General features: G+C 43.1%; 1 protein-coding gene across 3 annotated transcripts in view; it reads left to right on the top strand.

The window, feature by feature from the left end:
• TSPAN9 (tetraspanin 9) overlaps positions 1-11,609 on the top strand; it is a 150,892-nt gene extending 139,283 nt beyond the window's left edge. For all 3 annotated transcript variants that reach the window (XM_069864904.1, XM_069864911.1, XM_069864897.1), the window contains 7 exons: positions 3,505-3,696; positions 5,309-5,383; positions 6,110-6,211; positions 6,498-6,629; positions 6,753-6,836; positions 7,630-11,119; positions 11,156-11,609. In XM_069864904.1, coding sequence (XP_069721005.1) covers positions 3,505-3,696; positions 5,309-5,383; positions 6,110-6,211; positions 6,498-6,629; positions 6,753-6,836; positions 7,630-7,701 — 657 coding nt within the window. In that variant the 3' untranslated portion in view covers positions 7,702-11,119; positions 11,156-11,609. The remainder of the gene's footprint in view (positions 1-3,504; positions 3,697-5,308; positions 5,384-6,109; positions 6,212-6,497; positions 6,630-6,752; positions 6,837-7,629; positions 11,120-11,155) is intronic.
• The last annotated feature ends 3,687 nt before the right edge of the window (positions 11,610-15,296 follow it).

The following is a 15,296-nucleotide window of genomic DNA, read 5'->3' as shown; positions in this document are numbered from 1 at the left end:
CCCTGGACCTGCTGGCCACACCGTTTCTGATAGAAGCCAAGATGCCATTGGCCTTCTTGGCCACCTGGGCAATTCAGGTTCTGAAGGAAAGTTTCACTGAACAATTTCAGTCTTCAGTAGAAACCTCTTTGGAAACATAGAGTCTCATCCATGGAGTTTTATGAAATTATTTATTGATTGCTCTGCAAAGGGATCTGAACAGGCTGGACCGCTGGGCTGAGTCCAATGGCATGAGGTTTAACAAGGCCAAATGCTGGGTCCTGTACTTGGGGCACAACAACCCTATGCAGTGCTACAGACTAGGAGAAGTCTGTCTAGAAAGCTGCCTGGAGGAGAAGGGCCTGGGGGTGTTGGTTGACAGCCGACTGAATATGAGCCAGCAGTGTGCCCACGTGGCCAAGAAGGCCAATGGCATCTTGGCTTGTATCAGAAATGGTGTGACCAGCAGGTCCAGGGAGGTTCTTCTCACTCTGTACTCGGCACTGGTGAGACCACTCCTCGAATCCTGTGTTCAGTTCTGGGCCCCTCACCACAAGAAGGATGTTGAGGCTCTGGAACGAGTCCAGAGAAGGGCAACAAAGCTGGTGAGGGGGCTGGGGAACAAGTCTTATGAGGAATGGCTGAGAGTGCTGGGGTTGTTTAGCCTTGAGAAGAGGAGGCTGAGGGGAGACCTCATTGCCCTCTATAACTACCTGAAAGGAGGTTGTGGAGAGGAGGATGCTGGCCTCTTCTCCCAAGTGACAGGGGACAGGACAAGAGAGAATGGCCTCAAGCTCCGCCAGGGGAGGTTTAGGCTGAACATTAGGAAGAAATTTTTCACGGAAAGGGTGATTGGGCACTGGAAGAGGCTACCCAGGGAGGTAGTTGATTCACCTTCCCTGGAGGTGTTTAAGGCACAGGTGGACGAGGTGCTAAGGGGCATGGTTTAGTGTTTGATAGGAATGGTTGGACTTGATGGTCCGGTGAGTCTCTTCCAACCTAGTTATTCTATGATTCTAAGTGCCAGTAAGTATTGGCAATGTGCAGCCCTGGCATCTTAGAAATGCTATTTAAAAGCTTAAGTGAATATTGTGTGGTCAAAGCTACTTCTAACTTCCTGAACCATCAAGCTCTCAGCCTGAGCAACTGCCTGCAGTTCTCATCTAACAGCTGAAGCAGTTGAGCCAAAGAATGGATTCCTCAGAGAACTTGGAAGCACCAAAACTGCAGCAATTCAAGGATGACTGATTCCATGAACTGCAAACAGTTTAAACCTGTGGTGATGTCCATTGGGTCCTGCAGCAGAACATGATCAAGACTTCTGTTTTGCATCCCCTCACAGTTCTCTGCTACTCCAAGATCTTGCTGACATACCATGAAAGGCGACAGAAGTCACTTCAAGACTGTTAATTGGAGAGGATGGGTTTGGGGGAAGAGGTGAAAGTCCTGTAACCTTTTCCTGGCACATGCATACATGTATTTTTTGTACTGATTTTTTTTTTTGTAGGGATAGTAGCAGTTTGACTTTTTCCTGCTATACACACTCACGTTGCAGCTGCATCAAGCTCTGTTACAGGAAATAGTTGTTGCGACATTTATTACACTCAGTGAGGCAAAGCTTCTCACCTCACTCTAGAGTTATTGTGTTGAATTTTGGAAGCAGAGGTGCTTCCCAGGCTCCTTACAAGAACGCTGGAAATTTCCTCCATGTTACCCAGCACATGTGCTTATGAGCTTTAGACAGTTGTGGGGGGTTTATCAGATTGCTAGGCTAATGATTTATGCAGGGGGAGCTGAAAATAACCACCACTGCAGTACAGTTAACCTCCATATCTTATTCTCTTTCTCTGCCTACACAATACTATAATTTTTATCTTTTGCATGAGGTTATCTCTTGTGGACTTTGTACACTGGGAGATGCTTTACTGTACCTCCCATGGAAGTGCCTGTGAGTATCTTGCATATGTCCTACTCCCGGTTGCAGTTCTTCACTAAACTAGTGAATCTGCCCAGATGCAAAGCAGTTTCAAAAGATTCAAGCAAACTAAGAAGAGGGCTCAGGGGAAACTAGGAAAGGTCACAGGGAAGTAAAAGAAAATAACCATGCATGTGATTATGAAAACATGAGCCTGACTCATGAGATAAGGTGACACAAATGCAAGAAAATGCCATTCTTCTCTTTTTTTCATGTCCTGTGAAGCACTGAAACCAAAAGGAGCCCATTGTACCCTGAACTTGCTGGTAAAATCACCTCAGACAAAAGTGATGATATTTGCCAAACAAGTTAGGGCTGTAGCTCTTCATCATGCCAGATTAGTGCTCATCACAAGGCAGGACTGAACCCTATTTTAGACTGGAGTACCTCCCGTCTGACCTTTAGTTTCCAGTTTGAGTAAAGGTTGTAAGTTTATGCAAGCGCAGTGGAGTAGGCTGGGTGTGGTAAACCTGCTAGAGGACAAGAACTTCTGATCCTCTTTTTCATCACTGCTGGCAGGTGACCGCAAGCAGATCTGGGATATCAGCATCAGTAATGAGTAGGTGCTGTTTTGTTTTTCCTGTCCAAGTAAACTGGAACAAACTGCTCTGAGTTGAAGGGGTACCCTGATCCCCTTCCCAGTGAAGGTGATTTGAATTTCACCTCTGACCTTGGAAAGGCTAGATTTGGGAGGAAACTGTAGTATTACTGTTTAGTAGCTCACAGATTGAATGAAAGCACAACTAACTTGTACTTCTGATTTCACTGTGCAGTGATCACAGATCAGATGGGAAGTCATGTAACAGCCATTTTGAGCAAGTACTGAAAAATGGCAAGCTTTTAGGCCCCCTGTATTGCAACACTTGGCCACTGTACGGGAGACCTGCCCAATGACTTAGAGTGGAAAACCTTATTTCCTTAACCAGATATGGTATTGTTAAGAGTGAGAAGCAAAGTGAAGTTAATTTTATGTTTTATTACTGGCTTTGTGCTTCCTTAAGATTCTCTCACTGACAGAGAGTAGCAGAAGTCAAGCTTCCTGTAGATAATAAGCCTAGAAATCTGATTTTTGTGACATTGAACACCTCCAAACAACAGTAAAGCTATGAGAACTCATACTAAAACCCAACCTGGCTACTGGGACGGGGCATTTTATGACAAATATATATTGAAATGATACTATTAATTATAATTCTCTTTGGGAGTTCCTTACTTGCCCTAGGGTGATGAAATGTGGGGCTGCATACTCTGAGATGTTGTGGATGACTGCAGAAATAAGTGCATTATCTTCCTGCAAGTTTTTATCTTCCAACAAAAAAAAAATTGCATTGGGCTGTGCTGTTGGGAGATAAATGGGTAGCACTTTTTTCATATGTTGAGTCTTTAAATTCATTTTGCCATCCAGTGGCTTTTGAATAGATCTGTAAGTATAGGTGATGTGACCACATCTAAGTAAGAACTTTCAGTTCATTTTGTTTTACCGTCGAAGCAGTGAGAGCCGGTGCCATTTATTTTAATCATGAAACCTTTCTCTTTTTTTCTCTTTGCAGTTATGCGGATGTGGGCTGCTGGGTGTGGGCATCTGGCTATCAGTGTCACAAGGAAACTTTGCTACATTTTCTCCTAGCTTTCCGTCGCTTTCAGCTGCCAACCTCGTCATTGGCATTGGCACAGTCATCATGGTGACAGGCTTTCTGGGCTGCCTAGGTGCTATCAAGGAAAACAAGTGCCTCCTGTTGAGTGTAAGACATCAATACTTCTTTTCACTAAGACCAGTGACTGTTGCTTTTTTATTATTTTATTTAAATGACAAATGCAAAATAGTCTTGTGAATCACTGTAACATTGCCCTTGGCTTTCAATCTTCTGTATGCTTGCACTATGGCATCCCATAGCTTTGGTCACAGTGATATTAGTGCATTAGCAAATGTATTGTTGTTACTGTGTGTCCTAGTGTATTAGATAGCAAAGCAAATTACTATCCGTTACCTCTGAATGGTTGAATATGAACTGTAGGGTCAACCTGTGTAGGCCTTCTGGAAATGTCTGCTGGAATGATTGATGGGAAAATTTTAAGCACAGCTGCTTTTAGATGTCACTGAAAGCCTCTCATGGAAATTTTCTATTTTGTCCTTATCTAAGGCCTTTGGTAGAGGTTGGTGGAAACGTGACTCAAAGTTAAGAAATTAACGTCTCTGCCAGGCCTTACCTGGGTCATCTTTGTCCAACACTGAAGCACATACATTGGGAAACCCTCTGAGAAAATACAGTGTGGGTCACTCCCCTTGTGTAAACTCAGGAGGCTTCATCATGCTTCTCCCCTCTCCAAGAAGAGAGGTATTGTGGCAGAAGGTGTGAGAAAGGCTTTCAATGTAGATGGCTTCCAATTCTGTCACAGCTTATGAATCACAGGTGCTATGACATTAAGGATCATGTGAGTTTTACTTGTGTAAAAGTCTCCCTTACATGATGTTGGGGAACAGCTGGGCAGCATTCCTTAGACCACCTCAGAGAATTAAATTGGAGGACAAACATGGTCTCTGCTGCTTGGTTTTGTATATTGTGCAGCTAGGAAAAGAAAAGAGAATAGTAATGAGGCCATTCATCCACACAAACTGTAACACCAGCTAATTTTGGGCTTTTTTTGTTTGATTTTTTTTTAAGTGTGTTTATGTTCTTACAAGGTTCTGCAGAAGTCTTCCAACACTCTCATGATTATCATGAGTTTTCAACTGAAGAGCTTGCTGCACTATGTATTACATCTCCCCCCAGTGTCTAAGTGGAGGATGTCACGCCTTTGTGGCAGTCCACTAGTACATAGAAGTGGACGTGAAAAGTAGTGAGAAACTGCTGGAGCTCACACTTGGGGTGCCCCTGTAGAGAGAGATGTCGGCTACAGAGCGCTGGGAATAGAAGTGCCGAGTAATTCAAAAGACTACTCCAACAAGCAGGTTAACACCCACCTGCTTAGGGAATCACTTCTGAGGCAACGGGTTTAGCATCTGTTCTGTAGTCTGTACGAAGGAAAGAGACTGTCAGGGCTGCATGCTGTGAGAGCAGTCAGAAACACCAAGACAAAAACATTGCTGAAACCTGCAAACTAGTAGTAGCGCAAAATGTAAGATTTAGAGAATGCTAGACAGAAAGCTTCCTCATGGATGGTGGGACCTATAGGAGCTTTACTGGCAATATAGTATCAATATGTCTGAACAGTTTGAAATTGAAGTCGCATGGTTTTGGAAATAGAGGAAAAGTTTAGAGGGCAACGCCTGTGGCCTTCAGAGTTTCTAGCAGCCCCAGGTTTGCTTTCTAGTTGGCAACTGTGCATACACTATCTGTTTTTTCTTTGTTCTAGTTTTTCATCGTTTTGCTGATAATTCTCCTGGCAGAGCTGATATTACTTATTTTGTTCTTTGTTTATATGGACAAGGTAAGCAAATATGCCATATAGATTAAATATTCTGTACTAGCATGTAAACCAGGTTCGTTTTGTTTCTGTTTGAATGAGTTATAGGGGTTCTCCTTGCTCTTCACTTTGGTGAAGGTTTAACCTGGTGATCTTGTGTTTTCTGTAAGCTGCTTCTGCAAGGGAAAAAGGAAGATATGAGGAGGGCAGCCAGGAGAGAAGCTTTCAGATTTCCTCCCTGAAATAAAGCCATGGTCCAAGGTCTCCCTTTTAGTCTTCTCCTAAAAGCTAACATAGCCTTCAGCTTAGCTGTTTGATGTCTCTGCAAGAGGCTGGTCATCTTGTGTACATGTGGAAGGTCCTACTTAAGACCTTCTTAGATTCTTAGGGTTTTGCCAACAGCTGCCTCTGGCAAAGGTAAAGTAAGCTCAGCAGGTTTCTGCTGATCACTATTCAGTTAAATTTGGGCCAGATAGAGACTGTATGATGGATTCTTATTAGAGAGGAAACTGGCCTCATGAGAATTAATACAGTATTTCGCAAATCTGATGGAGAGACTAGGTCGTGGCAGGTGCTGAAAGGTCTCACTGACTTGTGAGGGTCTTGAACCTATGATGGAGCTTTTCTATCCATGTTAAGTTTGTGATGAGAGAAGGGAAGAGAGGTGCATTCCCTATGGGAGTCTGTACCATTCAGTGCTCTCCTCTAAACAGCAGTGCATTGACTTTCTGTATTTTTTATATGATACAGGTCAGTGAGAGTGCAAAGAAGGATTTGAAAGAAGGTATGAAGCTGTACAATTCAGAAAATAATGTTGGACTGAAAAATGCATGGAATATCATTCAAGCAGAGGTAATATATTTTCTCAAGTAGGGAAAAAAATAACAATTTGGCCATAAAGGCTGCTGCTTTTGTTCCTGATTGCTGATTCACATTTTCTTGGGGAATTTTTTATGTTATGCTGTTAAGTTTTTGCTTTTAGTGATCAATGAGCACAAAACACTTCAAAAGTATAGAAGTATTGTGACAGCCCTTTTGAAAATATACAGTGGTTTAGTGGAAGTAGAAGTTTGTGGTGGTGCATGATTCACAAATTATGCTAGTCAGGTCAATTGTTAATCCTTTACTTCTGCCATAGATGAAATGCTGTGGAGTGAATGACTTTACGGACTGGTACCCCGTGCTGGGAGAAAACACTGTCCCAGACCGCTGTTGCACAGAAAACTCCCAAGACTGTGGACGGAACTCCACTGAACTAGTGTGGAAAACAGTAAGGCTTGCTTTGCCCAGGTCAAGGCTTAGAGAGGGGTGGGGGGAGAGGAGAAAATAAAGGGAATGCACGTGAAAGGAATTGTGACTTTGGGATGTCAGTTTTAATCTTTCATCATTTCAGGGATGTTATGAGAGAGTTATGACCTGGTTTGATGAGAATAAGCATGTTCTTGGTTCGGTTGGGATGTGCATCCTCATAATGCAGGTAAGATTGATACGACGTTTGTCCACATGGTTTTGATTTGGTGTCTACATTCTTGAATCTGCTGTGTAATAAGTGGTGCTCAGCAGCTTTGAGTCTGCGCATAATTTCAAAAATGTCATATTTGTTTCATGGGTTCAGATAAGGTCATCTGCTCAGAAAGGAAGCAGATCAGTAGTCAGTCCTGCAAAGAAGACGTACTATAGTGGGGGTTTGCTTGCCTGTGTTTTGGCACCACTGTGGAGTTCCCATGTTTAGCTATTTGTTATGTTGTCCCTTAGAGAACTTCTAAAAAAAATTTTGGAAGCAAGTTCTAGAAGTTGCAAAAATGAGTAAAATCATGGCCACAGGCCTGAGTAGGTTAAGCTGTTTAAAAAAAAAAAAAAAAGCAGAAATAACTTTATAATCTGTTAAGGTTTAAGGTTTTGGGGTTCCTGTGTCACTGCTGTGCTTTTGGGGGAGAATACCTGAATCTGATGCTTTCAGTCACAGTTCTCTGGCTAAACAAGTACAAGTTTTTTGGTAAAAAGAGTAACTCATATGTATTAATTCTGAAAAACTGTTGCATCTACGACAAAGAGTCCAAGAGCTTTTTGCCTCTATCTGTGCTCTGATAGATCTCCAGACATCATTGTGTGCCTCAACAATGTACATCCACATTCACTGATCAGTGTTGGAGCTTGAGAAATATGGCTAGTGTAAAATGACTTTTAAAACTACAGCTGGACCATGAACATAGGTCAGCAGTGCATTTTTGGCAGCTGTACTGAACCTCTTATTGTTTGTTTTTCTTCAGATTCTTGGCATGGCCTTCTCCATGACACTTTTCCAGCAGATTCACAGGACTGGCAAAAAATATGATGCCTAAAGCCTCTGAAACAATATCACGTCAACCCTTCTGTCTCATCCTATAAATGAACAAAAGGAATGACTGTAAAGAGTATCACGCCAAGCCCTGCTGAGGAAATCCATCCCATTGACTTTGTTGTTACTTGTCCAGTTATTATCACAACTTGTCAACTCATTCTTTTTTCTGTGTCACATTTGCTGTTTATTTGCCAAAGATGGGGGAAAACCCCCAAACAAATGGATTTTCTACACAAAATCATAGATCTGCTCTAAGAATGTTTCTTAACTTAAGAAAATGTTTTCCTCTACTAATCCATGCTATATGTGCAAAAGTTATGTGTTTTCAACTTCAAGGGAGAATCTCCACAGTCTTCCATTAAGTTTTCAACCCTCATGCCCAATTTACTGGAAGACTCAGAAAAGCCACTCTAACTGAGAGTCCTAGGAATTGGAGCTGTTTTGCTTTGCAGCTTCTTCTTCTACCTTGTGGGATATACTTTTTTGTTATGATAATTATAATGATGATTATAATGATGGATATAGCTTAGAATTTAGTTGCCTGACTTATAACTTCTGGGTTTGATTTTACACATTTATTGTACATTCATTTGGGAACCACTGTGCGATCTTCAGCGGACGTGTTTTTCAAAGCTGACAGTTGGTGCAGGTAAATAACGTTTCTCAAGTCCATGGGGAGGCATCATCTACCTTTATCAGGGCCTTGATGTCCCTACTGTAAGAGAGGTGTTCCTTTCAAATCAGAGGTTCTTTCCTTGGATGGAGTAAAATGTCTTCCCATTGGACCAGATGGTGAGCTTCCCTACTTCTGTGACGCAAAGTTCCACTGCCTTTAGTCACCCAAAGCAGTGTTATGCTGTTTTGAACGCTAAAAAATACTGAATAAGCAAGTTACTGTTCCCTGGCACGAAGGAGAGAGAATTGCAGTCTAACCTACTGGCCAGCTGTGAGCACACTTCACAGATTGTGTTATCTGCTTCATAAAGTTTTCCTAAGGTCTGACATCCTGCTGGATATGAGAGAAGGGCATGGCAATTTAATGGCAGCATCATTATGCCATGCCCTTCCGGATGGGGTTTCCTCAGGCAGGTGACAGCTGTCTCCCTGAGCTGGAAAAGGTGGTTTGATTAAAGGCAGCTGGATGATGCGGGAGAGGGACAATGAACAAAACAGCATTTAGAGACAGTATGTTGTTGTCACACCATCAGTACAGAATTGGTTCTTGCTGACAGATTGCTGAGACTATCCAGTGGGGTAAGTTCACTGCAGTGCATATTTTTACTAACATTCCTGTTAGAAAACTTGACTATATATTTCTCTAATTTGCTGCTTCATTGCAAGCAGACCACATTTACCTTTTGCTCCAGGTTTTTACTGTTTTGTGAAGGAAGAAGGAAAGGCTTAAACATTGGAGGATGTACTGATTTAACTCCAGTCAGGACTTAGCTCTGAAAAAACCTGCTTTTTGTATTAGCAGCAGTCAGAAGTGACCTTCAGAGGTTACCTCATCCAATGTCACTCTTAAAGGATTACAGTCATCTATGTGAGATGGGGTTTACTGTGACATTATTGGGCTGTCTTTCAGAAACTGTTGAGGATGGAGGTTGTGTGCCTTTCGGAGCCATGCCATGTCAAACTACTCCTCTGGTAAACAAGTTTCTCTTAATGTCCACTCTGAATATTTATACTTTAAACTCTTAAAAGATATAATTTTCATTGTGTCATTCAGCCTATCATTTCCTTGTGGGCTTAAATAGCTGTTGAGCCGCTTCATATCTCCTAGTAGGTCCTGCATGTGTCTGTACATCTGGCAGCAGTAGTGTTTTGTGTGGCCTATGTGTCACTTTTTTTAGTTCCTTTGAAATCAGTATGACAGGAAGGAGCGCGAATGTGTGAAGACAGAGATGAATTTGGGTGTTGCAGTGAAGAAGATTTACTAATCTTAGAGCACGGCCCTGGCCCGTATGAGTTTAATGCCCAAAGATTCACAGGGCTCTTGTTTCCCATCAATGCAGACAATGCCATATGGGTTCAGCTATTTCACTTGGATTGCCATTGAAAGAGGGAAGAAGCAGAGGGGAAGCACAAAAACTGAATCCAGTTTTACTTCCATTTCTGAGAAAAAATGGGACCAGAAGCATCTGAGCCCCACTGGAGAGGGATGTTGAAGAAGGGGCTCTGATGTCCAGTGTACTTGCTGCTACATGTAAGACTGTGTACAAACTTGCTAAGGTGTGTTCCCATTTTTGCAAGAAAAGATAAGACGATTTTCATCTGATGGCTCTACTGCATTCTTCCTTTGGGCAGAGGTGCTTAGCTTTCTCTAGCATTCCCTGGTGTTAAAAAAGAGCAGAGTGCATGCAGGAGCATCATCTCTGTCATTTTGGACCGCACAGTGGTAACTGCTGCATCTTAAATTCTAATCTGCAGTCAGTTTTTGTACAAAATATAGTAAAAAATATATTAGTGAAAGTAATAAGGAAATAAAAAATTTTTATAACTCAGAGATGAAATGTGTAGTTGCAAACTCAGCTACTTTGCCTTCCATCCAAACTTATTTTTCTAGAATGCTTCATTCCATTTCACGATCTAGCAGCATAGATCCTGAAATCTCTTTTTGAGGACTACTTCTGGCATTTTAAACACAGTATTGAGATATTTACACAAGCTTTATGTATTCATTTCTCTGAAGTCACCTACAGGAAGGGAGTCAAAAGCAGGGCTGATTTGTGTCTCTAGCTGACTCTGTGATGTGGGAGGTGATGACAAGCCATCCTGAAAGGAGCAGAAAAGTAACACCATTTTCTAGGCAATAAAAAAAAAGCTCTGGAAAGTGTGTGACTTCATCAGTCAGCCGGAGAGGGCACTAACTGTCCTGTAAACTGGTCAAAGGGAGTATTGGCTCATGTATGAATGCACTTTGATTTGCTTATGCTGGTGGGTGGCTGGCTGTGCATTTTCCCCAAATGTCACTCTGATTATTTAACTATAGATTTTTAGCATGTTTTTAAATAAAAACTGATGCTGAGTAAAATATCTTTAATATACACAAATATTGATTTGTATAAATGCATACCTCTTTCCAATTAATGAAAGCACAGTTCAAGTGTGTGAAAGTGCTGTTTCTCTGAGTGTTCCTTCAGACTGTAGCATACCTGCTGTCTCACTGTTATTCATGCACGGAAGTTGCAGAAGAACTTAAGCAGAGATGTAACAGGACAACTGCTTGAAAAACCTCTGCTTCAAAGCTGTTGATGTGATAGCAGTGAATTCTGTTCCCTTCTGGTGCTACTGGGACTGTTAGTTATAGAAGCCCTGGTGGAGGATGTTAAAAGGAAGTGCTCATAGCTAAGTAGCTTTTGAGATGGTAAAAACAATGACATGAACATCTCCAAGATGACAGAAGATGCCCTGTATATGTCATGCATTGAGTTCCTGGACTATGGTCATGTTAGGCTAATTCTTGTATCCTGACTGTGTCCACCCTCTATTTGTATGCATGACATACAAACTCACTCACACACAGGAAGGGTGCAAGCAGAGGGCAGCTGAACTGATCTTCATGGTATTTCTTGGGCAATGTATTGGTCAAGCACAGAAAAGGGAAGGAGGAAAAGAGTGTTTTCCCAGCAAATTGTTCTTGGGAGCAGCATGGAATAGGGAACACCTAATTCTGATGTGAGTTCTTTTCATAAAGTTGAGCAGCTTTGTCCTGTAGCTGGCATGGGGAAACCTGGAGATGTTTGCCTATGGGTTAGCCATCTGTTGTGCAGTAGATAGTAAACACCAAGAAACAACATGCCATTCCCACCAGGTGATGTTTGCACCAGTGTTTCTTCTATGCAATACCGCCTTTATAAAAAGATTTTTACTAGGATGATATAAAAATAAAGGATTTTTTAAAAGGTGCCTCTTTGAGCTCATTTCTCTCCTAACACCAACTACAACCAAAACCAGAATCAGACAAAAAAAAAAAGATTCCCAAAGGTGACTCACTGAGATCTATTCCAACTCCACTGCAGATGAGGTTCAGAGATCTTGAGGCTGTTGCATCTCTAAAAGGTCTGCTCCTTCCCCAGTCCTGCTCCCATCCTCTGTCATCCTCTAATAAAACAGGAATAGGAGTGAAAGTGTCCCAAAGAACTGCAAATTGTTTTTGAGAGCCTGTAGGAAAGACTTTGAAAGTGTCCCAGAGAATATAGAATAGATGAAGAGAGGACAAAGTAGTGGAGAGCTTGAAAGATGTCCAGAGGATACTGAGAAGTCTCAGAGACGCTGTGGAAATCGGTTAAACACCAAGATGGAGAACAACCATAGAATAGCACTACAAATGCCAGGGAAGTAGAACATGGTCTGAAAGATCCCCAGACAAAACACTGAAGCCAAGCAGAAGCCAAGAAAGCAACAGAGAGTTTGAAAAGGATTGAAAGAGCATAAAGTAACCTCAAGGAAGAGAAGAAAGTTTGTGAAGTGCCCAAGGAAACAAAATGTGGCAGTGTCAAAGGAGCCGAGAAAGAAACCAATAAGGCAAGCCCTCCCCTGCCCCGCCCCCCCCCAAATACTAAAGAGGCTCAGTGGTAACAAGAAAGTATCAGATTAAAGGAACTTTGGGGTACAAAGTAGTAGCAATGGTGGCCTCAGAGAAGGCTGAGGAAAAAAAAAAAGAAAAAAAAGCAGAAAGCTTGAAAATGCCCCAAAATGTAGCATCAAAGAAAAGTAAGTGAGCTGAAATCTTAAAAAGACTTGGAGAACACAGAATAGCCTCGAAGAGGCAAATAAACTAGTAAAAAACCTGAAAGAACAGTGGTGAACACACTGCAGAGAGGCTAAAAGAGGAACAGAGGACAGCCTTGGAGAAGGGAAGGAACAAGCAAAGAGACTGAAAAAGTCCCAGGAGAAATAAAAGTAGCTATTGAGATGCCACAAACCTTGAAGAAAGACTGGAATAGCCCCAGAAAACCCAGTTTAGCTTCAGAAAGTGGGCAGGGAAGGAAGAGGGGGTGGGGAGTGGGCAATGACAGCAAAAAGACTGAATGTGCTCCAAAGTCACCACAGTGTGAGGAACAAGCAGACCAAAAGCCTAAAATGCAACCATATCAGGTTTGAGGAGGATAGGGAAGAAGTGGAGAGATTGAGAGAATAACAGAGAACAGAGAAGCCTTGCAGACCATGTGAGACTAGAAGAGAGCCTGAAAGAACCTCAGAGGCAACAAAGTAGTCTCAGAGAAGGGAAGGAGAGAGCAGAAAATCTGTAAATGTGAAGGATAGCAAAGACTAGTCCCAGAAAGATGGAAAAGAGTCGGCAAAAAAGAGACCCAGAGAACACAGAGTAGCCTTGAAGAAATATACCAGAAAGACTGAAAGTATGCCGAGGGAGTAGAATAGCCTCACAGAGACCAAGAAAGGAGCAGAGCTGTTAGAAGACTCTAAGGAGAATAGACTGTACCACTGGAGGACCACAAAGTAGAAGACAGGCTAGAACAGTGCTGCATGAAGAGTACACTTAGGGCAGTGAGGAAGCAAGCAGAGAGCCTCAAACAGCTTCTGAGTAGCTGCATGAGAGAGACTGACAAGAAGGAGCTTGAGATGGATTGAAAGGAGAGCAGAAGAAACCTGTGGCAGGGCATGACCATGTCTCTTGACCTGTGGCCTTTTGAAAAAAAAAAAGGCTTTGGCCCCACTATCAACCCGTAAGAAACACAAATCGTAGACTTGCTGCCAGTTAGTTTGCAGAGCTGTTCACAAGCCTTTAAGTCCAGCAGTGTAGCCAGTTATTCACCCACCTTAACTTCCACTTATCCAAACCATATCTTAACTGTTTGGCTACAAGGTTACTATAGGAAACTGGCAAAGGGCTTTCTTGAGTCCACTCATTCAGGTATAGAAAGCGATCAGGGCATTATTGGTTCCTGGTAAACCTATGCTGTCTTCTCCCGATCAGTTTCTTGCCCTTAGTGCAAATGGAAGTAGTTTTTGTGAGGATTTGCCAAGCCTATTGTTCTCTGGGGACTCTTTCTTGCCTTTTAGGGGGGATGCCTGGGGTATGTGCGTGAGCAGCATGTGCCTCTTCAAACTATGAGGAACCTCCCCTGCTCACTATGACCTCTCAAAGACAAGAGCAGCTTTGTAATGACTTTGGGCAGCACCTCCAGCTGCATATTAGGAAGACCCACAGATTCGTGGATGTCCAGCCTGCGTTTTGGTCTTGCTCTACTGTGCGTAATGCTCCACGTCATTGCCAGATTTTGCCACTAAGCTCAGAGACCTAAAGAGCAGACATTACACAACTAAATGTCAAGGCAAGGAAGGCAGTATGTTACCAGGCTCCCAGCTCCATTTGGCAGAGGGTCCACTTTTTCTTAGGCTCCCTTTTGCACGCAGTGTAGTCACAGAAGTCCATGTTGTTTTCCATGTTACTAGTTTCAACTCCAGCTGAGCTTTGGGCTTTCCAGATTCCACCCCACCACAATGGTTCTATTCCTTCAGAGCAACCTAGCCTCTCCACTGCTTTCTGTGCACTGTGAACCTCGGTCAGGAGTTCATCCATGCTGGCTTTCTGCCAAGCCTGGTAGACTTCCTACGCATCAGATAGACCCTTCTCATCCTTTGAGGAGGTTGTATTGGGAGATTGACCAGCTCTCCTGGGCTCCTTTACCCTCCAGGGAGACTCTCAAGGGATACTGCCTACCAAATTCCCTCAACAAGCCAAAGCTTACTTTCCTGAAGTCCAGAGCTATAATCTTGCTACATCTCTCAGTCACAGCTGGATGGACCTAGGACTTACAGTCCTTCCTCTGTGTCAGAGAGCAGTGAGAGGTAGCTGCTGCACCATGGAAGGCTAATCAGGAGCAGAACCCAGTAAGAAAGCAGGCACAAGCAGTGGCCTCACCAAGAAAAAGCCAGGATGCAGAGTGGGAAGTCTGCAGGATGAAGGTCAAAGACAGTGGGTGTTATGCAGCCCAGTGATCCTCCAGCAAGATCATGATGATGAGGCAGATCCAAGGTATGCCAGGAAGCTCAAGCAATGGTTCCAGGTCAACATCTAGACTGTACAGGTACAAGATCATCGATAGACAGAGCAGCCACACAGCTGTGATGTAGCACAGGCAGGAACCAGTGGCAAGGGTTCTGCTTGAAAGAAGTTCCTAAGGAAAAGGCGGGACAGTCGCTTGCTCCTAGCTTTCTTCCCAACAGCTCTTACCAGCAAGGAAGCGGGACTTGGCGTGAGCCACCTAACCTCCAACTTAGCTAACTAAACTCCTAGAAGAAGCGTGTGCTCTGGGCCCTACATGCTGACCTCATATCTTTCTCCTGACTGGACTCGCTGGATGAACTGTGATCCAATTCATTACCGTGCCTCGTCTGGGACAGTCACTGGACCCTGTTGTCAGCATACCTGCTCTGGCCTCTCTGTTCAGCAGAAGTCCTGGTCACTGAGGGCATTATCTGGGCTGTAGCCAACTCCAGCTTCTGGATGTGTCCCATCCCCCCGACACCTTGCATTCTCCAACAAGATGTGAGTGCACCTTTTTCACCAGGCACTTCCTTCCTGTGCCTTCCCTTCTCTTCAGGCTTTGTTCACCATACCCTGACAAA

Source organism: Phaenicophaeus curvirostris, chromosome 1 (assembly GCF_032191515.1).
Source record: "Phaenicophaeus curvirostris isolate KB17595 chromosome 1, BPBGC_Pcur_1.0, whole genome shotgun sequence".
NCBI lineage: Eukaryota > Metazoa > Chordata > Aves > Cuculiformes > Cuculidae > Phaenicophaeus > Phaenicophaeus curvirostris.
This window is presented reverse-complemented; position numbering and strand designations above follow the sequence as displayed.